General features: G+C 36.9%; 1 protein-coding gene across 25 annotated transcripts in view; it reads left to right on the forward strand.

Moving 5' to 3' along the window:
* Nucleotides 1–26,570, forward strand: part of LOC120477782 (adhesion G protein-coupled receptor L3) — a 375,074-nt gene that overhangs the window by 305,193 nt on the left and 43,311 nt on the right. For 20 of the 25 annotated variants that reach the window (XM_039669601.2, XM_089125499.1, XM_089125755.1 and 17 more), the window contains 7 exons: nt 2,649–2,771; nt 5,440–5,645; nt 7,945–8,121; nt 21,853–22,062; nt 24,895–25,115; nt 25,322–25,388; nt 25,506–25,597. In XM_039669601.2, the coding sequence (XP_039525535.2) occupies nt 2,649–2,771; nt 5,440–5,645; nt 7,945–8,121; nt 21,853–22,062; nt 24,895–25,115; nt 25,322–25,388; nt 25,506–25,597 (1,096 nt within the window). The remainder of the gene's footprint in view (nt 1–2,648; nt 2,772–5,439; nt 5,646–7,944; nt 8,122–21,852; nt 22,063–24,894; nt 25,116–25,321; nt 25,389–25,505; nt 25,598–26,570) is intronic. The other 5 variants (XM_089125419.1, XM_089125653.1, XM_039669610.2 and 2 more) reach the window with 1 other exon arrangement.

Raw genomic sequence — 26,570 nt, forward strand, 5'->3', positions numbered from 1 at the left:
ATCCAAAGGCATCATATAGTGACGCTTTTGACAATGCGTATACATCCAACGCACATGGCACCCTTTAGCGTCAATATGAGACGCAGATATATATGGGCCAGAAGGCGCCTCCTAGTGGTCTAACCCTAACCCTACCCCAGACCTAAACCTACCCATAACCGAAGCGTGTTATATTGACGCTAAAGGGTGCCATGTCCGTTGGATGTATACGCATTGTCAAAAGCGTCACTATATGATGCCCTAGGATGAGAATGCGTTGCTGGTTTTTGTCATGACAGTGTGAACACCAAAAAGCGATCTTTTTGATTCTGATTTAGGCCACTTCCACATGTGGTACTAAATCAGTTTTGAAATGCGACCTCAGTCTGAACAGTCCAACAGAATTTGTGCGCCTTTTATATCACTCTAGATCAACATTCGTCCCAATTTTGCACTCATTTTGCACTTTGGCACTCATTTTTGTCTCCAAGGCGTGCATTGAGACCGTAGCCTTAGATTGCAGCGTATTCTTGTGTTTTTTTGGTAAAGGCGGATATATTGATACTCAAAATTGTAGTGCAGCAATTGGCTGGCATCAAGACAATCATATAATTAAAAAGGAACAACATATAAACACATTTATATTTTATACGATATTTTCACTTAGGCCACGCCCCCTTGTCTCTATTATAATCGATCATGCGCATCCCGTGTGCAGAATGATGAACTTGAAGCAACACCAAGTCACAGCACGCAACGCTTCACATTGAAAAGAACATAGCGAAGGGATTAGATCTATAATATGCTTAGTAGGGCTGGACGATTTGGGGAAAATGTCATATTGCCATTACTGAGGTCAATATTGCAATTGTGATATGCGATTCCGATATAATAAAATGCTTTCATGAGTCCAACTTGCTTGGTTCTAAAGTAAAATGCACACACAGATTAGTGATCATTCTGTGTATTAATGTTTATTTCTCAACTCAAACTAAAAACAACAACTAAATGATTGATAACACCTATAATGATCAATAAACCAACCAAACCATCATTACAGTGAAAGCTATCAACTTTTTTAAAAAAATTATTAGGCTAAAAAAAAATTTTAACAACTTTTAAATTAAGTGAACTTCAAACAATCCCCACATAAACCCATAATAAAAACCATATTTACCTGTGCCCTTCCTGTCTTAACAGGTAGGATACAGAAATTGAATAAAGTTATCAAACAGTCTGCGCTGCATGAATTATAAATTATATATAGAATAATCCTTATTAAAGCTACAAAAGTTCTTTAGTCAAGATCAGTGAGTAATTTTCTAATTTCCCTTTGTTCTTTTAACTTTACTGACAGAACGCTTTATTCGCTGCTGGCCCTTTAAGAGCACCCGTTGCCGAGACGCGGATCTCACATGCGCCTCATAGCACAACTCTTTTCGTCCATAAGACTTTTCTTACGTTATGAAGATACTCGACAAAACGACATTTTGGCATAATTGTGTGTGCTATTGTTCGTTCAAGCTCGAAAGAGAACTGTATTCTGGCACGCGTCAGTGCATGCGCATTATGGCGCGCGTCTTTCTGCGAGTCTCATTTAGGGCATTCACAGGCAGCTTTTCACTTCTTGTCGTGCAAAATGCGAAAAGGCATTTGCACGAATAAGAGCGGGATCGTGTAACACTAGTCAAAGGATGACAAAAATGAAGAGATGCTGCGTTAATAGCCCTAATTTGTTTATTTCATATAAAATCGCGGCATTTTGCGTTATATAATTGCATAGGTTTGAGATCGCTATTACGATTGAGATTTGATTAATCGTGCAGCACTAATGCTTAGTGTATTCTATATGCAACAGTTTTTTGAGCCTTTTCTTTTAACAGTTTTAAATTTCAGTGCGCATGAAGAACAATAGCACTCTCTCGACTCTATGCTGTAATCTCACATACACCCGGGAGAAGGGAATGTGAAAGGGCAATAAACTCCACTCCAGCAAGATAAAGTCATTTTATGAAAACCATCTACTTTATGCTTTATCTACAAATAAAGTATAATAATGGGAATATTGACCTTGAAGAGAGTGTCGTCGTGTCGCAAACGAACGCGACGCGCTGAATTCTGAATGAAGAATGACTGAGGCGAGATAACTTTCCGTTAACTTTAACTTAGCGACTAAAATTACACATTATACAATGACTTTAGAAGTCTTGGAATATAGGGTGAAAACTTGATTGTGCTTTACAAAGTTTTTTATGCCTTTAGTGGGGCTTAACAAAATAACATAATACTATGCAGAATATCGGACGTCACTGAGAAGCTGCAACCGTGGCGGGAGGATTTTAAGTGTGGCGGCCCGCCACGGGAGAATGAATGTAGAGGAAACACTGTTTATAGATAGAGAGATGTATTCGTTTTAAATATTTTTAATCGCCCAAAACAAATAATAGCATAAAATTGGGCACATTTTCAAATAATTTGGGTGTTCTTATGTTAATTCAGAAAAAAACACATATCATTTATTTATTTAAAATGTATAAATTTAATGAATGTATGACATCAAACGACTTCGAAAATAGCACCCAAGTGGGATGGACCAAGTATATTAAACACGCTGATGTTTCTTTCCCCAGTCCTCATTCACTTTCTGTCATGTGTGTGTTTTTGTTCAGAGCTGGAGGTGGCGAGGATGAGCACAGATGGAAATCTGCCCGATCTGAAGTTTCCACAGACAGGAGGCCAAGGGAACGCCATCCACCTGTCAGCCAACACTCTCAAACAACACGGCAGAAACGGTACGCTCACAAGTCACAACATTACGGGGTGGTCATATGTAACGCTAACAGGGTTATTATAAATTTAAGTAAAAGTTAAAGTACTAAAATAACTAAAGTAAAATAAAAATAAATAAATAAAACCATTAAGGAAAAAACAAGCAATTTAACTGAAATAAAATAGTCAAAGTCTAAGTCAAAGTCATAATGGTAGCACTTTAGGGTCCATTTCTCACTATTAACTAGTTGCTTATTAGCTTGATATTACTAGGATAATGGCTGTTTATTAGTACTCATAAAGCACATATTAATGGCTTATTCTGCATGACCATATTCTACATCCCTTAATCCTATCTCATACTTAAACTTAACAACTACCGTACTTACTATTACAGTATATGACTTTATTGAGGCAAAAGTCATAGTTATAAGTTCATTTGACCCTAAAATAAAGTGTGACCATGAATAAAAGGTTCATTTTCGTTTAGTTTAAGTTGAAGTACTAAAATAACTAAAAGTGAATTAACAAACACGTAATAAAAGCTATATAGGCATTGGTTTAAAAAAATGACAAAAAGACACAACAGAACTTTAACTAAAATGAAAATGAAAAGAAAATTGAATTCAAAACATTAACTAAAACTATAATTAGTATTTCAATGATTCTAAAATCGAACTGAACACTAGTCCTACTTCCATTCTCTGAAACTCTGAATTTCCAATATCCTTTCCAAAATACAATAGGGGGCTAATAAGTTTAGATCCTCAGTGCGTATTCCCTTTTTATGAACAAGTTGCCATAAAACTGGTTTCCTTCATCAGAGGTTTTCCCCCCATCACCAAACGCTTGTTACTGAACGGCCCATCAACAGGAATTGGGAAAAATTGTTGTCTGTTCTTGCGAGTCAGTGATCCCAGACTCTGCGGGGAGGCGGCGGGGGGTGTTTTTTCATTTCTTTTCATGAAAAAAGCAAGTGAGAGAAATGAAAATAACGAGCAGAACTGTAGCTCTGTCAAAGGAGGCAGTAAAGCGCTAATAACATTTCAATAAAGCTGAATCAAATCGACTCTGTTGTGAGATTTTTTTTTTCCCTCCCTTTTTTTCCTCGCTCACTCGAAACCTTTGTGACTTTCAGTAAAGGGTGCCGAAAGGAACAAAGCATTATGGGTGTTATGTATTCATTACATGATCTACTGAAACCCATCTAATCAAAGCTCAAATTATTTCACTTCATTGCTCTTTTTTTCTCTAATATAACGGCTAAAACAGTATTTCGATCAGCTTGAGACCATGTCTGCTTGCTCTGTATGATGTGGTAATGAAGACGTAAAGAAACGTGCCGCAGAACCCCGGTACATGTTCAACAGCAGATTTAACAAGTTTTGCTTTGTTATGCTGTCGCTTTGGCTTTTAAAAGCTTTAGCAGGAGGTTGATCTCCGAAACGAGCTCCCCTTGAATCTCTCACGCAGTGAAAGAAATTAACTTTTCCATTAAGGGCTGATATTTGCCCACTTAGATTGATTTCCAATGGGCATTTTTACCAATTAAATGAAATCATTTTGAATTGATCAAAATTGTCAGTAAAGACATTTACATTGTTTCGAAAGATTTATATTTGTTTTTCACAAAAATATGAAGCTGTTGAACTGTTTTCGACATTGATAATAATAAGACTCGTTTCTTGAGCATCAGATCAACTAGAATGATTTCTGAAGGATCATGTGACTCTGAAAAAAGGAGTAATGATGCTGTTGTATCACAGGGAAAAAATACATTTGAAAATGTATTACAATTAGAATGTTATTTTCAATTTTAATATTTTTTGATCAGATAAATGCTGCCTAAAAATATATACTTTGCATCATATAAATATATATATATATATATATATTATACATAAAATACTCTTTCAAAAACATTTACTCTAAAAATTGCTGGGTTGTTTTAACCCAACTTTGGGTTTGTCCATATTTGACCCAAAGCAAGCCAGCATTTTTAGAGTAAAGTTTTTGACCCCAAGGTTTTGAACAGTTTAATGAAGCTCTGGTGAGATGATTTGCAATTACTCTGTAATTATAATTATAATTACATAATGTCATGCGATTCATGTTTTAAGAATACATTTTTTATATACAGAAATATGAAATGATACTTTTAAATATGAAACAAGTGACTTAATGAGTGCTTTATTGGGTCATTCATTCAACCGATTCATTTAAAACGGCTGATTGTTCAGAAACAAAGCATTGAATCATTGACTCAGTCATTGACTCAGCCAGATACATTCAGCAATGAAAACATTTCATTTAGCTTTCAAATATTTAAATGGATGGAAATGTCGAAGGAAAAACACCACTCTTGCTTGTATGATATGTTATAAATATTAAATTATATATATATATATATATATATATATATATATATATATATATACTGTATATATATATATATATATATATATATATATACTGTGTATATATATATATATATATATATATATATATATATATATATATATATATATATATGATTGACCAATTTATTTTAGTCTTTAGCTTATTTTGAGTGGCAAAAGAATTCTTCTGATTTCACAGAATCACTGATACGACTTATGTGAACTTTGTCATAATAAAGTATACATTTGTAATAAAACTAACTGCCACTGTCTTTCTGTCTGTCTCTCTCAGGTGAGATCCGGATGGCGTTTGTCCTGTATAAGCATCTGGGTTCATACCTGTCCACAGAAAACGCCAGCATGAAGTTCAGCAGCGAGACATTAAACACCAACTACTCTGTCATCGTCAACTCTCCCATTATAACAGCGGCCATCAACAAAGACAGTAACAAAGTTTACCTGTCCGACCCCGTCATATTCACAGTCCGACATATTCAGGTACAAGGCTGTAAGACATGCGGTTTGTGTTTTGTTCACTGTGAGATTTGTTGTCAGAATAGAAACATCCCTTTTCTAAAGAAATTCCATGAGTGCTGGACTGTGTGTGTATGTGTGGTTGGGTAACTCAGATGAAGAGGTGATGAATAAATGGTCGCTTTAACAGCAGGTCCCTCAGTCACACCACCAGCATTTATGCCTGAATTATTTTTCATCCAACTACTTTATTGAAACGTACCCAACCAAAATTACACACACAGATTCTCTGCCTCCAGCTGTGATTAAACAGGTTGAGAGACCAGGGAACTTGGTTTCCTGTTTGTGTGTGTGGGAGGACGTGTAAGGGAGAGCGATATCCGCAGAATCAAAACGTCTGGATCTCTGCATGTCCCAATGACCTGTATCTCTGTTTAATATAGATTTTGGCATGTTTGATCATGCTTTCAGCCACCATTAAAAGTGAATCACTTTTGCTCCTTTTAACACATTTTATAAAGTTTAAATCCATTGCATAGATTTTTCTGCAAAATGCTGAAATTTAAATTTATTTTATATGCAATTAGCTGAACTTTAGAGGGCTTTTTAAACACTGTGCATCAGCCTTTACCACCTTGTGGAATAAATGTGAATTGCACTTATTCAATCATTAAAGTCGCCGTGAACCGGAAGTTGCAAACGACTTTTCTCCAGTGCTGTGACGTATTTCCAAGTGAAACGGAATATTGAACAGAAGGCAGGGCTTTACTCTATAGTGCTCCTCATCTCCATCTCTCGCTCATAGCTGACTAATGGTTTGAGGGGAGTGGTTAAGCGTTTCCCAGCCCAAGCCGTCAAACCTACGTTGTCGGGAAAAAACAACATTCCAGACGTAACTTTTCCGGAAGTAACTTTTCAGATTTTGATTAAAGATTACCATGCTATATATATATATATATATATTTGATTCATTGGATTAATTGTTCACCACAAGACTAGTAATATGTGCTAACAAAGTGAATAGGGTCAATTTTGATTTCACAGGGATTTTAAAGATTCACTTATTGTTGTGCAGAAAAAAAAAATCTTACACTGTAAGATTTGGGGCGATAGTGACCCTATATATATATATATATATATATATATATATAAATATATATTTATTTATTTATTTTTTAATTTTATAATGAACTCATTGAGGAATACTAATAAGGTTGATGTCTAACTTTATAAAAATGAATGAGGGGGAGGGTAGTGAATGATGTCCCGGGTCAGTAACGACCTGAGGTATGAGGTATGTATTCTCTTTAAGTAAACCCTTGATGACTCAACTAATGTCAACCATTAGTTCTCTACACAATCCACTGCAAACTCACATCAGTCAGGCAATGGTTTTGATTTGTTTAATCAAGGTTGTCCTGGTGTGTGTGTCTGTGTGTGTGTGAGAATGGCTTTGCTATATTAAAATCTTCCTTCCACTGAGCGCCTGATGGCCCACCTCTAGATTCATATAATTTCAGCGTGGGTGAAGATCAGCAAGCTCATATCGTCAGAAACATCATCTCGTGGTGTTTTTTTTTTTTTTTTTTTTTTTTTCACGTTTTCTCTCATGGGTTTACTGTGTGATGATAAACATATGAGATAAAACTTTAGTCATGTCCAGTGTGAACAGGGTCCAAATGCAATGCCCATCATGCACCAAATGCAACTAACTGCAAATAAATAACATGCAGTAACCTGGTCATTTTTTCATGAATTGCATAAAACACAATAATCATTTCACATGTGCTAATAGACCAGATCATATTAAACACATGAAACCTTTGCTGGATGTTCTCTAAAACTTATCTCAGTGTAAAATTTGAATTTTAATGTTTTGAAAATGTCAAAATGAATGCATCATAACTGAGTCGACAGAAGGTTGAATTTGTTTGATAAAAATACAGTAAAACTGCAAATGCAGAATGTGGCAACCTTGATACTTTTTTCAGGATTCTTTGATTAATAGAAAGGTCAGCATTTATTTGAACTGTAAATCTTTTGTTGCATTATGAATCCCTTTACTGATGTTTTTAAACAAGATTTAATTATTTTTTTTTTTTACATTCATTTCTCTAAAAAAATGACAGTGACTGTGTAGGATGTGTGTGTTTATGTGGTTAATCCAATTTCATCATCATCCATCCTGCACTTTCATGATCAGTAAAGCAGTAGTTCTGTCGATGAAATCCTTCATTTTGGCCCCCGAGTGCAACTCCTGTTATTTCATGGCCATGTTGTGTGTTCTGCTCTCTAATGCAGTTTGCTGTTCTTCCTTCTTCAGCAGTCCGAGGAGAATTTCAACCCCAACTGTTCGTTCTGGAGCTACTCAAAGCGCAGTATGATGGGCTTCTGGTCCACGCAGGACTGCCGGCTGCTGGGAACTAACCGAACACACACCACCTGCTCCTGCACACACCTGACCAACTTTGCTGTGCTCATGGCTCATGTGGACGTGAAGGTAGTGGCTCTCTAAACACACCCGTCTGATATATAAACATCAGACTTGTTCTAAGATATTTCCAGCGACAATTTATCTGTCCACACATTATTTTCAAAGTAACAATTTACACATTGCAACAATGAGGTTTTACAAATCAATAATACTATTACGAACACCCCCAAAATATGTAAATATATATATGTATATATATATATATATATATATATATATATATATATAATATATAAGTAATATATATATATATATATGTATATATATATGAAGAGTTCAGATGCAAAAGCCTCTAAATGCCATTTGAAATTTTCTTCAAAAATGACCATTTTTATCAAGCTTGTATATTTAAGTTCAGTAATTTCATTTAAATGACAATTAATAAGTAATCTTCATTGCCATTTAAGTGAAATTACTGAACTTAAATATACAAGCTTGATAAAAATGATAATTTTAGAAGAAAATTTCAAATGACACTTTTGTATATAATGTATATAAGTGTTTTTTCTTCTACGACTAAGGCCCCGTCCACACTACTGCGTTTTCGTTTAAAAACGGAGAATTAAAACGAATACAATCTCCGTCCACACCAGTGTTTTATCTGCGTATTAGAAATGATCTCCATCCACATTAAAACATCTGAAAACGCAGATAACGTGACCATTCACCAACACTGGGCATGCGCGTGCCGTGTGTAAACAGTGGCTGACGAATCAGGGAAGGATACATCATGACTGATAACACCCAATCATAGAGCCGAGCGTGAGCCTCTGCATCATCGTTTCTAAACTCCTCCGTTTTAGGTCTTCGTTTTTCCCGTTTTAGTCTTGACGGGAGGTGCAAACGTAGCAAAAAGGTCGTTTTTAAACAAAAATGCAATAGTCTGGACAGGGCCTAACAAACTGTAAATGATATGATCTAAAATCATCCAAGGAAAGGGATGAAGAAATCAGAACAAAGATGTGAAGTGTGTTTGTTTGTAGCAGTGATGCAGCACAGATGATCAGGTGTGTGTTTTCCATACAACAACATAACTCACTGTAGCCTGGATGCCAGCCCGAACTCCGCCCACAACATTTTTTGGACGGGAAGTTCGGTCTGGACTCGATCCATTGAGGAGTAATTATGATCGGTTCAGAAATCATCGGGCCAATCAAATTGCCAAGGCGGGCTTTATACGATGATTGACAGGTGGTCTTCAGTAACGTAATCCTCACGTCATCAAAGTGCGCTTGTCAAAGATGACTGCAGCTGGAGAATTGAGATGTATAGATTCCGCTGTCGCGTCTTTTGTAAAAAAAATCGACAGCGCATTCATTTTAATAGACAAACAAAGAACTGCAATCAAGGCATTTGTCGATCGGAAAGATATTTTTGGCGTCCTTCCTACATGATTCGGGAAAAGTGTAACTTATCAGCTGGCTCTGACGGTCGTTAAGAAGATGGGACGTAATGAAAAGCCTGTGGTCGTTGTGGTTTCTCCTTTGGTGGCACTCATGGAGAAGTAAGTAAAAGAAGTAACACTCGTTATTTAACTTCTGAAATAAATAAAGTAGGCTACGTTCTGTAGTTGAAAACAGCGCTATGCAAAGGAGTTGACTTATGCGTTGCTCTGATTGGTTGGTAGGTCTACCGACTATCCAATTGAGTGCAGAGGTTGTTTTTTTTTTGTCCTGGTTCGGTTACGACACGCCTCATAAAAGCCCAATAGAGGGGTTTCAGACTCATATTCTTTCTTGAATATGAGTATGACGAAGTCAGGCTAAACTCACTGCGTAACTACCATAAAATAAATCAACTAGCCACTCACGACTGTTTCCTGAAACCTTATTGTTGCAAATTTGTAGTTGAACCATGTTGGTTAATTATGTCACACAGGTGGTGGAGTAATAACTTTTTTTGTTTTTTAATGAATACATTTGAGATCAAATTAAAACTAGATTTTGGCCATAAATTAAGGACATGACATCTGAGGACTAATTCCCTTTTTTTTTTTTTTCAGTTATTTTGCTTTATGTCCAGATTCAATCACAGGCTCATAGTTCACCTCAAAACTTCTTGACAAATTAAAAGACATTTGTATGTGTTCAAAATAGATTGTACTGAATGCCAGCTTGCTTATTTTACTCAAGATAAGGATTCATTAAGTCCACATGTCATGCAAACAAGAAACTATGGTTGTAACCACAGGTTACTGGAGCTGTTGTTCCAACCACACGACTTTGCGATGCTGTTTGCGAATGTTCGTTGGAACTATGGTTTCGGGAAACACTGACTCGTTGAACTGTTGATAACGACAGAACTTGTGACCATAGTTGGCTAACCATTCTTTTGGGAAACGCACCTCAGTGTGTAAATTGTTTTTAAAACCATTTTCAATACAACAATTTAGACATTACAAATTATTCAGGGTTTTACAAATGAATAACAGTATTACAAACACTCCCCAAATATGTAAATATTAGTGCTGTCAAACGATTAAAATATTTAATCGCACATTTTTATCTATTCTAAATGTCTCTTGATTTCTTTTTGTTACATTTATTTTTTCTCATTTTAATGCTCTTATCAATATGGAAAAGTGGAAAAATTTTTATTGAAAATAACATTGGAATAGTGTTCAATTTCACACTAACATATATAAATAATCTCTCATGCAATGTAACACTGTCTATCAATAAAAGGGTGAAAGAAATACTGACGAGGTCCTAAATATTGGTGAGAGGGTGGAGAATTCGCATCATCTGTGTGTGTGTGTGTGTTTGCTTGGCCATCATCAAGTGGTGTTTCAGACTGGACATGCTGCGATGATGATAGCTCAGTTCACAACGTTAAAACACACATCACTTGGTCTTGTCAATGGAACAATATGGCAACTTTTTAAAAGTAAACTTTCCATTCAGAATCTTAGGGCATCCATTTCGGCGTCTCGCGCTCGTCATCCGCTCAAAAGTAATGTTACTATTTGGTCGGCTCGCAAGCTGAAATAAGTTTGTGCGGCACAAAACGTCATTTCAATGGCTTTCGCCGCGCGAGGACGTTTTGTTGCTTCTTCGACCAAAGCGCAAGCGGATCTAGACCGGAAACAAAACAACAGGCACGCTGCAAACACACGTTTCGGCTTGCGAGCCGAATTTGAGTGGATGACGAGCGCGAGACGCCGAAATGGATCAGGACGCATGCCGCGTCCCTGTTGCAAAAGCATGTGAAAAAACTGCAAAGTTTGCTAGGACAAAAAGACCGTTAATCGCACGATAAAAAAATTAACGCCGTTAAAATGGGTTTGCATTAATGCCGTTAATAACGCGTTAAATTGACAGCCCTAATATATATATATTATTAACCTGTTCTCACCCCCCACCCTGGTCTCTTTTAAAGAAGACACTCAGCAGATTATTAGAGTGAAAGTGTAAAAAAAGTTCATTCTGTAAAGTAAATGTATTAAACATTTTCTATTTTATACAAAATGTGTTTGTGCGTTCCATATTTGAAGTTGATAAAACAAAAAGGCCTATAAATGGTTTTGAAGTACCGTTTACATGGTGAGGCAATGTCCAATTTCAAAACGGTTTTCACAGGATAAGTGTTAAAGCTTTTGAATTATACCTAATTTATGATGATTGCTAAGATATGTGATGGGGACATACCCTACATATCTGCATGGGTTGTTTTGGTAATGACTTGCACACCCAAGTATGTGATTTAGGCTTTCAAAATAGATAAATAGACAAATAGAGCTGCATCATCTCGCTCTCAAAATAAAGTGGCCTGGTGTGCAGAGCTCCTCCATCGCTCAAGAAAAACTCTGGAATTGAGGAAACTGGTATGAATGTATGTGCGTTACGCATTCCCATTACCTATTTTGACGTTGCCGCAGTGTCACCTTGCAAAAGACGAGTGACGCAAAAGACGATTTGAAATCCGACTTGAGCAGCCAGAGGGTTCAGACTAAGATGCATCTGGAGACCAGATTTATTACTTTCCAGGCTTTCAAAAACCCATCTGGATATGCAAAAAGTTTGATTTTTTGCTGGCAGTCTGAAGACATTAAACTTCCCGGGATATTTAGAGGTGCTGAATGGATTTTGCTCTGAAAATTCAGAAGAAAGACTTGAGGTGTGTTTGTTTGAAGCTGGTGGATGTGGAGCAGATCTCTGTGGAGACTGTTTATTGTTTGTTGATGACTTCAGGCTGTGAGGTGCATTGTGGGAGATCAGCGGGTGGGCGGTCTTTATCTCTCCATATGATCCATGATCAACGACGATTCCCAGCTGAGTGACTCAATACACGCTGAACAAACACACATACACTGGTGTTTTTCTTTAGGAATACATTGTTTTTGCTGCTTTTTTGTTAGTTTTGAGCATATTTTAAAAGGCCAACATGATACGTCTGACATACAGCTTGACGTCTTCTGAGTTTCCGTAAGTTGCTGCTATGCATTATTTTCGAAATGATTACCTATTTGTACCATTTGACTTTTTTCATTTCGTTGTTTCTCCATTGGAGTCTGTTGTTCTCTGTTTTGTCGAGAACACAATTTGGCGGCTGTGTTTTTTCCTCCGTCTGCCAGGCGTGGGGTCGCAAGGGACGGAGTCTCAGCCAGGTGCATTTAGTCTAAAAGCTTCATTTACATTTCCATTCAGAGCCGAAGTTCGGCTTTACCTCGAGTGAAACCGAAAAGCAAAAGAAGAACAATTGACAGGATTGAAAAAAAACTGTGAAAATGAGGGGGAAAAGACATTTTGACGGATGAAACAATGGCGCTCAGTGGCCCTGTGGCGAACCGGCGTCAGCCACGACTCTCTAGAGAGAGAGAGAGGAGTAGATTGCTGACAGACGTTTTGATTAGCATTTGAGAAAGGAAAACTGCTGGCCTACTTCAGGTCCTGCTGTTTAGAATAAAGTCTACCTACTCATTTACATTGTGTGAGTCACGACAGGAAGTAGCCGTCGATGAATACAGTAGTGCATTTCGAGATACACCAATTTAGGGCAGTGACACACCCACATCAGAAATGGACACACCCACACTTGTGCATGAGCAGTCATATTGGACATGATAAATAAAACTATTAGGTGTGTTCAACTTCATGCAGTGGTGTGCAGACCAATCGGCGTCTAACTTGAGGCAGTGCATGCCGGTTCGAAATTTTGTCCAACGTGAGACAACGCCGATGACACGTCACTGTGACCTATGGCATCATACAGCGAGAGTGATTCAAGAGTATACTAATGACTCCGCCGGGGCACGGGTCCAGTTCTGATGACGAAAATTGCGCTGCGATTGACCGGATTCAATAATGACAATGTTGTTTCGCGTGTTTCTTGTTTATTCTAAAATCATTGTATTTATAACAGTAAAAGCTCTTTTCATGTAACCATAATATTATATTATCTCATGGTAATCATAATAAAACCCACTTTATTGGTATTTAAATAGTATAGGCTTCTATTAAACTTTATTTTTGTACAGATGGCACTGTACTAAGCAGTACGTGGAAAAAGTCTGAAACGTATGTGTATTTAACAAATATTCCATCTAATCCACTTCATCTGTGATAAAGTACACAAACACTGAGCAAGCGTCACTACAGGAAGCAGAAAGTGTCTGTTTCCAATTCCTCCCCCGACTGCAAGCGACAACTCTCGACGATTGGTCGAAGTTGAACACGCCTAATAATATCTTTTTTGATCATGGAATAAAGCTGAAATAAAATATGAATGTTACATTTAAAATTAAAAAAAAAAAATATAAAAGTAAATGAACACACCCATATTTGGGTTAGCCACACCCACTGTCCATATTTGGTCTGTGGGCGTGTCGTCTTTTAGTTAGGATAGATTTATGGATTTATTTATAAATACATAATTAACCAGGGTAAATATCCCTCCATTGCTTTTTGTATCGACAGATAAAAAAGTTGTCACACTGCCTGAACTGTCAGGAAACACAACAACAAAAAACAACTAAAAATTAAAAAATGTTGCCTCAGCAACTAACTGAAATTAATTTAAGTTGAAGTACTAAAATGACTAAAGCTAAAATGAAAATAAACTGAATAGAAATAATTAAAATAAACAAAATCTAAAAAAAATTACAAAAACATATTAAATTTTAAAATGAACTAATCTTACAAAATAAATCTACAATTTGTCACACTGCCATACTGCATTTTTTTCAGAGAAAAAAAAATAATAAACAAATAAATACATTAAATGTTGCATTAGCTATTAACGGAATTCAAATACTAAAAGTACGTCCGAAATGAAAATAAATTAAAGTTAAATAGAAATAGAAATGTTATTTTCCCAATAAACAAAAACTTACGAAACAAATACAAAAACTTTTTTGTCTCACCGCCTGAACTACCAAACGACATTGTACAGGACAGTTGTCCAGATCAAGCACCAACATTTTCAAAATGACTATATTGTACAGCATAACTTTTAAAGGGATAGTTCCCTTATCATCATATACTCACCCTCAAGTACTCGAGTACTTTCTTTTTCCTACTATGGAAGTCAATGGGTCCAATTAACTGTTTGGCTACAGACATTCTTCAAAATATCTTCCTTTGTGTTCAGCAGAAGAAAGAAATTCATACAGGTTTGAAACAACTTCAGGGTGAGTAAATGATGACAACATTTTCATTTTGAAGTGAACTATCCCTTTAAGCCACAGCAGGCGTAGACACACTCACAAAATCGTATTCAGTATAACCTTATAAATGGGTTTCATTCAGTCATGCATTTATCCATCTGTCCCCTCCGTTTCACCCTCAGATTGTTGGTGAACGAGAGAGAAATTGTGTGTATAAATCCTCACAGGTGAGTGTTTTGTTGTTGCCATGGCTGCAGCAGTGCCAGTAATAGAGAGATGTGTAGTAATGGACACATTGAGACCACTGGAGTGGCCTAGTGATGCAGTGATGCTGAGTCTGGGGACAATGTCAGGCAATTGTCATCTAACCTTCAATCTTAAAGGAGGGCCGCTGGTTGTCAGGGATATCTCATGCTCTCATCACAGAGGTGTGTGCGGAATATGACAGAAATATGACTCATTAGATTGAGGGAATGAGAACTGTTTGAATTCTGACACTGACTGCTGCACATCAGAAATGCATGCATGACTGTGTTCTTAATGAGGCTTTGCACAGATGTGTGCTCGTGTTTAGGTCTTTTACGAAAGACCGCGTGCCACTGATGCGTTCAACTCATTCATTCTCCTCCGAATCTAAAGCAAAAGTAATGTACAGCTGTCGACAGATGACATTCCTCCCACTACTTTTTACATGACTATAGCTCCAGAGTTTCAGAAGTATGGGGGCGGGAAGATATGTTAATGTTTTTGAAAGAAGTCTCATATGTTCACCAAGGCATTATTTATTTGATCAAGAGTACAGTACAATTGGTAAAATTGGGAAATATCATTGCATTATATACTTACTGTTTTTATATGAATATATTGTCAAATGTAATTTATTCCTGTGACGCAAAGCTGAATTTTCAGCATCATTACGCCAGTCTTCAGTGTCACATGATCCTTCAGAAATCATGCTCCTCAAAAAAAAATTTCTAACAGTTGTGCCGCTTCATATTGGCGTGTAAACCATAGTACTTTTGTCAGGATTATTTGATAAATATATAGTTACTGACATTTTGGATCAATTTAATGCATCTTTCAGGGCTCCAGACTAACTTTTTTACTATGAGCGCTGTTGCCCCTGACTGAAAATTTTAGGAGCGCAAGCAGAAAATTTAGGGGCACACCTTAAATCAGCTTGCAATGCAATTATTCAAATTTCCCCCAAAATAACTGTAATACTGACAAATTCTTTAATAATAAATAGACTTAACATTATGATATGCTGTTTTATTTTAAGTTCACAGGGCTCCAGACTCAAATTTGAGGGCAGCACCACCTCAAATCAGAACTCACACCAAGTTATACAAAAAAAAAAAAAAAAAAAAAACTGGTAGCACTGGGGCTGACAATAAATCACTTAGATTAATTTAGGGTGTAGATGAAGTTAACTTTAGTTATCACTTATAATGTCTTAATATTAATTAAAAACAAAAGGAGAGAAAACATGTATGTATAAGGACTTTTTTTTTTAATTTTTAATAAAAAAAATAATAATAATAATTTTAATGTTTAAAAAGAGTTTTCCAACATCTTAAAATTTTTCGTTTTAGGACAATCTTTGAAGGATGAACAAAAAATGTGTTGATCATCACAAAAAAATACAAAAAATAAAACATTTAACTTTATATGATGTTTTGATATGATAGTTTTGAAGAGCAGGACAAAGATGTGTTGTAAGTGTTTGACTACCGTATTTCTGTCACATCAAATTTATAGTTGGAGTTATCTTACTACAGTAGCCTAAATTCATGGTGAATGTTGCCGATTTGTGAACTGAAAGTCTTCTATAAGTGTTTCTCCTGGTTTCCACGTCAGCGCTGTTTGATCTGATATGGTTTATAACAGAACTCTGTGCCGAATCGGAATGTTTCTCACTGGATCTCGTAGCGATGATGTTATTAATTCTAAGGCGAATTCAATGGATTTATTCACTGGATCTGCTAGTAACAGTGTCGCGTGATCGAGATCGGCCAGCGACTGGCAGGTTCGGGGCTTTATTACTGTCGGTGGTTCGGGGGGCTCCACTATGCGCTGCTCTGTCTATTATTGGTCCAACCTAATAAAAACGCCAACGGTCCGTGAAGCATAGCCTATATGAGTTGCGTATTTTAGTTCCACTTTCATTTTGTTTGTATTCGCTGCTAGGTAACGTGTCGATAGATCGCTTATTGCTCAGACGCACATCAGGTTGTGATATTTGTCTCCGTCTCTCATGTTGCCACAGACGTTTAATCGCGCTATTCTTGTCACGGATTCATTGACGCGTCCCTGCCACGCTTACCATGCGTTTAACGTGTGGCAAATTTACCGGTCGCACATGTGCGACTGGATGTAAAATTCAGTCGCACACTCTCAAATTTTGGTCGCAAAATGCGACTATTTGGGCGCAGTCTGGAGCCCTGATCTTTGCTGAGTAAATACATTGATTCATTTAAGAAAAAATCTTACTGACCCCACAATTTTAATTTCCTCTATGTAAAGCACTTTGAATTACCATTGTGTATGAAATGTGCTACATAAATAAACTTGCCTTGCCATGCCTATTTTAATGTTTGTGCACTTTTAACACTGGCTAAAACATTATATTGAGTCAATTTATTAATATTAGTTTTAGTAGTAATCCTTATGCCTGGTTCAGATTACACAATTTTTTTTGTCAGATTACGCGATTTTGGCTCCTAAAATCTTGTCGTGGACAAGACACGTCAGACTACACGTTACTTCCTGACCAGTCATCGCATGCCGTGTTTAACGGCGCGCGTTATGTCATCGAGAAGGCGAAACTCGTAGCGAGTGACTTCCTGGATTGCTCGGCATTGCCTTTTCAGCGTGAGAAATACACGGTGTGGCGTGTGAGTGTGTGAACTGGTTGAATTGCGTGTGTCTCACGGCCATTGCTTGAGACTTGAGAACCCTTCTCGAAGAGGACAGTATGGGCTGTCAATCATCCAAAGAGAACTTGTGGTAAAATATTGTTTTCTTATATATTTTTACTTGTAGTTTTAATGTTAGCACCATTGTCTCTCTTTCGTTTTGTCTTTTTTGATAGTTATATACGGAAAAGCTTGTGCTCCTCGGAACCGTCGTGGGCTACCGTTAAAAAAATTAAACACGCTAGTCTTTTTGTCGTGATGTCGTGAAGCATCGCAAACGCGACGTAGGTTGTCGCCCACTATGACACACTATACGAGACGATACGATCGAATCTTGCGCCCCGACGCCCGTTGTTGTTTACGAATCCCCACGACACCCTACGTCAAACGGATCGTGCCAAAATCGGGCTTAAATCGTGCAATCTGAACCAGGCATTACACTACATGATACAGCGGGTCATGTGATCTCAACATGGACGACTTTCTTTTCTGTACAATAAAATGCGGTAACACTATTTTACAGTGTCCTTGTTTCATGTTACAAATAGTTACAATAGCAAAAACTATAAATTACATGCAACTAGATGACTAACATTATCTAATTTTAATTACATTTATATAATCGTTTTATTATTATTTTATATTTAGTTCTCTGTCTATTTTTTTATTTATTTAATTGGCAAATGAATACACCATCGGAACGTGTTTAAACTGCGTTAAATGTCCAAACCTGGGAACACGTGATTGTGTGATAGAACCAGTGAATTGCTGGTGGTTGTCGATAATGTTTTAACTGGTTAATTGATTCACTGATTTGTGTAAAATTCTCAGCACTAGACATAACAGCTCTGTTTTCTGAACGACGTGAACTTATACTGAGGGGATGAAGAATCCAGACGGGATATAAATCTACCAGATCTTGAAGTGCACACACACATTCACTGATCTCTTTTCCATTTTGTACTGGTGTGTTTGATGGAGACCAGAGAGCAATTAATCACACACCTGCTCCATCACCTTTTGTGTGTGTGTGTTTCATGATTGTTCATCTGTGTCTCTGTGCTAGAGCTGGGTGATATATCTGTTATTATTTTGTTGACAATATAAACGTAATCAACATTGTGATGAATAATGTGCTTTTTAATAGCTTTTAAGCTTGGTGAAGATCGAAACAGTATAACTCTTCTTGCTCTTTTTATTATCATTGCTGATGATTGAAACTTGAAAAACAGCATAAAAACTGTTGTTATACACAAGTCAGTTTAATTCAAACTGCCCGTTAATTTGAATCGATTCAAAGCTCTGATCAGAATCATCTTTCTGAAATGTTCATGGAAGTCTCCATGTGGCGTTTTCTGATATATTTCATATTTCTCATATGGTTTAAGTCAGGGGTGAACAACCCTGCTCCTGCCGATCAATTGTCCTGCACAGTTCATCTCTAACCCTAATTAAAAACACCTGCCTTTAATTTCCAAATGACCCTGAAGACCTTAATTGGTTGCTTCAGGTTTGTTTGATTAGGGTTGGAGATAAACTGTGGCTGTGTCTGAAATCTCCCACTACTCACTATATAGTGGACTATATAGTGAGCTTGACATTTTGTAGTGCTGTCCGAATGTATAGTGAGGATTATTATACCCTATATAGTCCACTCAATGTATCCCAGAATGCATTTTGAAAAGTAGTGTACAGCCGATGGTCACTAACCCAAGCCCTACATACCATCATGCAGTCCGCTGATCGTAAAAAAGACGGACGGGCGACAGCAATGACGTGATCAACAGCGCCGAGAGACGACCGAGTAGTGTCCGAAAGTGGTGTTTCTATTATGCTGGTGAGCTCACTATATAGTGTTTTACTCCCTTCCACCTACATAGGGGGTAGGGAGTAGTGTTTTGAGGGGAGATTTTGGACACAGCCTGTGTAGGACAGTCGATCGGCAGGTGGTTCAAGTAAAAACTTGATTACTACTATATTGTTAAAGTTGTGCATATTGTGATTCTTTTGTTTATTGGAAAAACAGAACAGTGAGTACATTTAGTGTACTTGGCAATGATTGCTTCTTTGAAAAAAAAACAACAATATTTTAAGGCATTTCAGAGCAGAAAAATTGTGACATTTAGATATATATATATAAAATATTTGTAAGGTTTATGCTTGGCCTCAAACAAAAATGCTAAAGAAATGGAAAATAAACTAATATGAAATAATCTGCAGCAGTATTATTTGTATTCTTTTATATTATTTATTCATATTTTGAATTAGGTTTTATTTTAAATACTTTCATATATATATATATATATATATATATATATATATATATATATATATTTCATTTTAAGCCATTTCAGAGCTAAAACATTTAAAATTTATAAGCAAAATGTTCTGTTTAGGCTTAACCCAAACGGATAAAAATGGCTAAAATAGTGAGAAAAAAAATTATCTTAATAAATGACTTTCTGCAGAAGTGTTATTTTAGTATTATTATTGATATATATTTTTTTTATACCTCAAAAAATTAGCAAACCACATTTGCCTTCCTCATTTTAACATTTTCAGTTTTAATAATGATTTTTATAATATAAATCATGAAGTGTTACTCTCTACATGTGCACGTGTGTATGTGTGTGTGTGTGTGTTTATAGACACATAGATTTACTTTAGCTCAGCGTTGACTCTATAAAGTCTGAGGCCTCACTGTGGATTCTGCTGAGCAGGCTTGAGCTGCTGATTTACTTACAGCACTGACACTCACACACACACACACACTGTGTGCTGAATGTAGAGGAGATATAGTGCTCAAGGGTGAGTGGGCCTCTGGAAGAGTGATGTGTTATGTGTTCAACGGCCCTCTGGGGCACACACACACACACACACACACACAGGCACATATAAGCTGTGTACTGTTACCTATGCAGCGCTCATAAATATTCATGTGCTGTGTTCTTCAGAAGTGCTGACATCCGGTCTTCCAGACTCAAAGTCTTCTGGGATGCGTCCCATATCAGCTATGCTCTTTTCCCCTGGCTGTGCGGCCTCCATAGGGACCCTACAGAGGGAGTACAGTTGGGAATCAATGACGGCCGTCTGCAGGATCTGAGAGCTTTAACTTTGGCACACTAATAAATCAAACTTACTGTCACACACGGTTATTGCCTTAAAGAACAACACATAAAAATACACTATAGATGTTGTTTGTGCAGAGTTAATAACAGTACTTTGCAACTGTGTGGAGATGTTTGTGTTGTTTGTTTTTTAAAGGTAGTTAGTTATTAAGATATTAACACAAAGTTTGGAAAAGGTTTACGGTCAGTGTGATGAGCTAGATGGCACTTTCTATTTTATGTATGGATGTCTGGATGAATTCCTTCCTAGAAAATACAGGGCTCGAATTTCGGTGCAGGATTGTGGGTATTGCGCATAATTAATGTAGGGAATTCAAACATTGATTCACTTTAGCATGTACTGTAGGTTGTATTAGTGAATTAATCCACACAGATTATAAAGTCTTTTCACACAGATTTGTATTGTATTAGTAAATGATAATAATGTGTTAGTAAATGTTGAAATTAACATGAATTAAGATTAATAAATGAAGAGTTCAGATGCAAAAGCCTCTAAATGCCATTTGAAATTTCCTTCTTTAATGATGATTTTTATCAAACTTGTATATTTATGTTCAGTAATTTCACTTAAATAACAATTAATAGGTAATTATCATTGCCATTTAAGTGAAATTACTGAACTTAAATATACAAGTTTGATAAAAATCATCATTAAAGAAGAAAATTTCAAATGGCATTTAGAGGCTTTTGCATCTGAACTCTTCAAATGCTGTTAATTCCTTGTTTATAGTTAAGATTACTGTAAAGTTTTACCATAATTTTTAATAGTTTTCGTTACAGTTATATTTAGTTTTAGTACATATTCTGCAGATAATCTACTTAAAAAATGTGGATTTATTTTATTTATTTATTTATTTTTTGTTGCAAAATGATGGACTGCCCATCCCGGTTTAAATGTTGTAAAAAAAAAAAAAAAAAAAAAAATCATTGCTCTGATGTGCTCTCAGACACTTTGATGGTGTCACTGTGTATCTGCTGCTGTGCATGAGTCCTGTAATTGCTGCTTGCAGCGATATTTTTATATTCAGGTGTAATGTTCATGTTCAAAGGAATGTGAAAACATTCTAAACTCTGTCTCTCCCTGTAGACGGCAGACCCTGTGCATGATCTGTTGCTGGACGTCATCACGTGGGTGGGCATCCTGCTGTCTCTGGTCTGTCTGCTCGTCTGCATCTTCACCTTCTGCTTCTTCCGTGGCCTCCAGAGCGACAGGAACACCATTCACAAGAACCTCTGCATCTCGCTCTTCATCGCTGAAACTCTCTTCCTCACCGGCATCAACCGCGCAGACCAACCTGTACGACAAACATACAAACACACAAATCATCTTTTCATTGTATATGTATTATTTGAATTACGTACAAATCCTACTTTTTTAAGTACAGCTCTTTCTGTTCCGTGCATATTTGGACACGGGAGGCCCTATTTTAACGATCCAAGTGCATGGTCTAAAGCGCTAAACTAGTCCGAATACACTTTTGCTGGGTTAACGACAGGAAAAATGTCTCTATTCTCTAAATAAGTAATGGGTGTGTTTTGGGCGTAATATGGAATAAGTATCCAATCAGAGTCTCATCTTTCATTTGCTTTAAACTAGCTGATTTGCTAATTACATGGCTGAATTTGCAAGCGGGAAAGATGATCGCTTCTCTAGCGAGGTTAAAACACACAAGCAGACCATCTACGAGACAAAGTGTACGCGCATTGTTGACCTGCCTGTAGGTGCATATTACTAATGTGCTCTAAATGACAAAAAAATATGGTAACATTTTATTTTACGGTGTCCGTGATACAGAGTAATTACTTAATTAATTACTTAGTAGTAAACATTGTAATAAAATGTAACAAAATGTAATTAACATGTAACTAAGATATGGAACAGCCTGTACTTACAGATCGTAATTACACACATGTAATAGGTAGCTACTGTTACACATGTGTAACAGGCCGAGTATGTAACCGACTTGGTACAATGTAACAAGTACTTAATATGTTACAAAGGTAATAAGCCTGCAGTTACACATGGTCATTTTGTACCTTCTAAAAGAAAGTGTATCAAGTACCAGTGTTGTAGTCGAGACCACCTCACTCGAGTCCAAGTCGACACCCAGACCAGAGAGAGTCGAGTCCGAGTCAAGACCGAGTCCATAGAGAGTCAAGTCCGAGTCGAGTCCGAGACCAGAGACGGTCGAGTCCGAGTCGAGACCGAGACCAGTGAGGGTTGATTACCTAATTTACTTTTATTTACTTAGAGAAATCCTTTTTTTTTTTTTTACTGAATTTACTTAGAGTTTAAAAAATATGATCAGTTTAGGGTAAAAAGGCCACATAGTAGGTGGTGTTAAAAGTAATTTTATTACAATTTGTCATGCGCAGTTGCGCACTAGAAAATCACCAATCACTGGGCGTGTCAATCAATTTAAAGAAATATTTTATTAACATACATTAATAATCATGACAAATATTTTTAATTGAACTCGAGTGGACTCGGGAATAATTCCGAGTCCTAAAAAAAAAATGTTCGAGTACGAGTCAATTCCGAGTCCAAATGACATGACAAGACCAAGACCATTAAAATATGGTCTCGAGACCGAGTCCGAGTCTCGAGTACTACAACACTGTCAAGTACTTAAGTGCACTTCATGAGTATCTACATTCCTTATCCCTCTGAATTAACCCTCTAGTTCACAGCTTAAATACATGCAGTAGCTTCTTAATTACATTCAATTTACATAATATTACACAGGTATAAGCTACGTAAAATAAAGTGTATCAAGATTGTATTTAAGTGTACTACATTTGTATCTACAAACCTTATCCATATATAGTTTAGTTTAAATTAAGCTTAACTCCCTCGTTCACAGCATAAATGCATGCGGTAGCTTCCTAATTACATTGCAATTACATAATATTACACAGGGATAAGCTACGTAAAATAAAGTGTATCAAGATTGTACTTAAGTGTACTTCAAGTGTATCTACATACCTTATACATATGAAGTACACTTAAGTACAATCTTGATACACTATTTTAGAAGGTACAAAATGACCATGTGGAACTGCAGGCTTTTTTCACACCTTAGTAACATATTTAAATAGTTGTTGTTACATTGAGTAGAACAACATACTTTTTTATATAATTACATTGTACCAAGTCGGTAACACGTATGTAACTGACTCGGCCTGTTACACATGTGTAACAGTAGCTGCCTATTACATGTGTGTAATTACAATCTGTAAGTGAAGAGTTCAGATGCAAAAGCCTCTAAATGCCATTTGAAATTTTCTTTTTTAATGATGATTTTTATCAAACTTCTATATTTAAGTTCAGTAATTTAACTTAAATGGCAATGATAATTACCTATTAATTGTTATTTAAGTGAAATTAATTAAATAAAATATACAAGTTTGATAAAAATCATCATTAAAGAAGAAAATTTCAAATGGCATTTAGAGGCTTTTGCATCTGAACTCTTCAAGTACAGGCTGTTCCATAAATTCATTAAATAATAATTACATTTTGTTACATTTTATTACAATGTTTACTACTAAGTAATTAATTAAGTAATTACTCTGTATCACGGACACCGTAAAATAGTATTACCAAAAATATATATTTTGTGATATTGCCATTGACTAACTGAAACATGGTTTAAAGTCAATGGCGCAGTCTTTTTTTCAGTTTCCTCAAAATAGCAACGTGCCAACCATGTGAACACACCTCAATTTCAGACCAGTGCACCCATGGGCAAACAGATGGGCCTAAATCCATTTGGTACGGGGCAAAACGTGAAAATGATAACTGTGTCGGACTGAAACTAGCAAAAACACTTTTGTGCTGGGTGTATGATAGGGCCTGGGATGTTTAAATTGGCTGACTCCATGTTTTTATTAGTTCATGAGAGGGTGAAATAGCACAAGCGTGTGTGCACGTGTGTCATAAAGATTTAATGTGAAATCGTTCAGTGTGTGTGACTCTAATGCAGGGACATCATGCATGATTCATAATCTTTAAACCCTATTATTTAACATTTTTCAATTATCTGAGCAGGTTTGCGAGGTCGCTGAACAGCATCCATCAATGTCCACATAACACACGCCCTCACAAGACTGCTTGTGTGCGTTTCAGATTGCCTGCGCTGTCTTTGCGGCACTACTCCATTTCTTCTTCCTGTCTGCGTTCACGTGGATGTTTCTGGAAGGCGTTCAGCTCTACATCATGCTGGTGGAGGTGTTTGAGAGCGAGCATTCACGCAGGAGATATTTTTACCTGGCCGGATACGGAATTCCTGCCCTCATCGTGGCTGTTTCTGCTGCAGTAGATTACCGCAGTTACGGGACAGACAGAGTGTGAGTCTCACACACTCAAATGATCTGAATGAGTCTGAATGACTGTGTGGGTGGTCACAGGAAGGTTTAAGTTTAGTCTAATGATGCGGAAATTAAAGTCTGAATAATTGAAAGAACTCTCATGTATCAGCCAAAAGACAATCTGACTTTTGTGTGTGCGCGCGCTACATTGAAACTTAAGTGACGTCTCTTTCTTACATTTTCAGGTGCTGGTTGCGGTTGGATACTTATTTCATCTGGAGTTTTATAGGCCCCGCCACACTCATCATCATGGTAACCAGCTCTGATGCTCTCTAAAATCTACATTCAAAACATCCATGTTTAATGTTGCACGCTCTAGTGTTCTCACGTGTGAACCCTCAACCAATCCTGTGCTTCTGTTCTTCCTAGCTGAATGTGATCTTCCTAGGAATCGCTCTGTACAAGATGTTCCACCACACTGCCATCCTGAAGCCAGACTCTGGTTGTCTTGACAACATCAAGTAAGCCTGACAGTGAGGCGTTGAGCCTGTGGGATGGGCTCTTTGGAGGAAGGAGCCTTTGATGGGTGGGGCCTGTGGTGGGTGGAGTTTGAAAGGTGGATTTTGCAGAGGGGTGGAGCTAGTCGTAGATTTAGCCTGTGAGGGAAGTGGCATCTGGTTCTTTGGGGATGAGCCTTTGAAAGGGTGGACCTGTGGTTGGTGGAGTATGTGAGGTGAATGTATATGAAGGGTGAAGCTTGTGGTAGGTGTGGTCTTTGGGAAGGGACCTTTAAAAGGTAAGCCCTTTGAGGAAATCTTTTAGAGGTGAGGGGTGGAACATGGTGGACGGGCTCTTTAAAGGGAGGAGTCTTTTAAAGGTGGGGCCTGTTGTGGGTGGAGTCCTTACACACTTAGTCTGAAAAAAAAAACGACCTCATGCATTTTTTTTTTTAACTCTTGCAAAAAGCTACGGACGATTTCTATCGGACAATTCCAGCGGAAGTTAGCGTTACTGTGGTACTGATAAACAAACCTGAATTCTTAACTTTTATTAAAATAAATAATCATTTTATAATGATAAGTTGTCATGTAATTTTTATTTTTTAATAATAATTTTTTTGTTATTAGGGCAGTTAAAGGAGAACTCCGGCGCAAAATGAACCTTTGGTCTAATTACACATTGTTACCTAGTCAACCGTTCTCTGAGATTTGTTTTCATGATTGCTTAATGTAAAGAGTTTTATCTCTAAAAACAGTTTAGCCTATAACGCTAGTATAACGCTAGTATATGGGGCATAGAGTAATGACAAATAAAAATCGCTTGTTATTACCACGAACAAGGCTCAAAATAGCCCCACACTAACACGGTAGCATTAGGGCTGTCGCGGTCATGGAATTTCCCTTGCGGTAATGTTGAGTGGCTCAATAGCACGATATGCGGTATTACCGCCATTTATTTATTTATTTATTTAATTTATATGTATTTGTTGCTATA

This window comes from Pimephales promelas, chromosome 1, assembly GCF_988280905.1.
Source record: "Pimephales promelas chromosome 1, fPimPro1.hap1.1, whole genome shotgun sequence".
In the NCBI taxonomy this organism is placed as follows: Eukaryota; Metazoa; Chordata; class Actinopteri; order Cypriniformes; family Leuciscidae; genus Pimephales; species Pimephales promelas.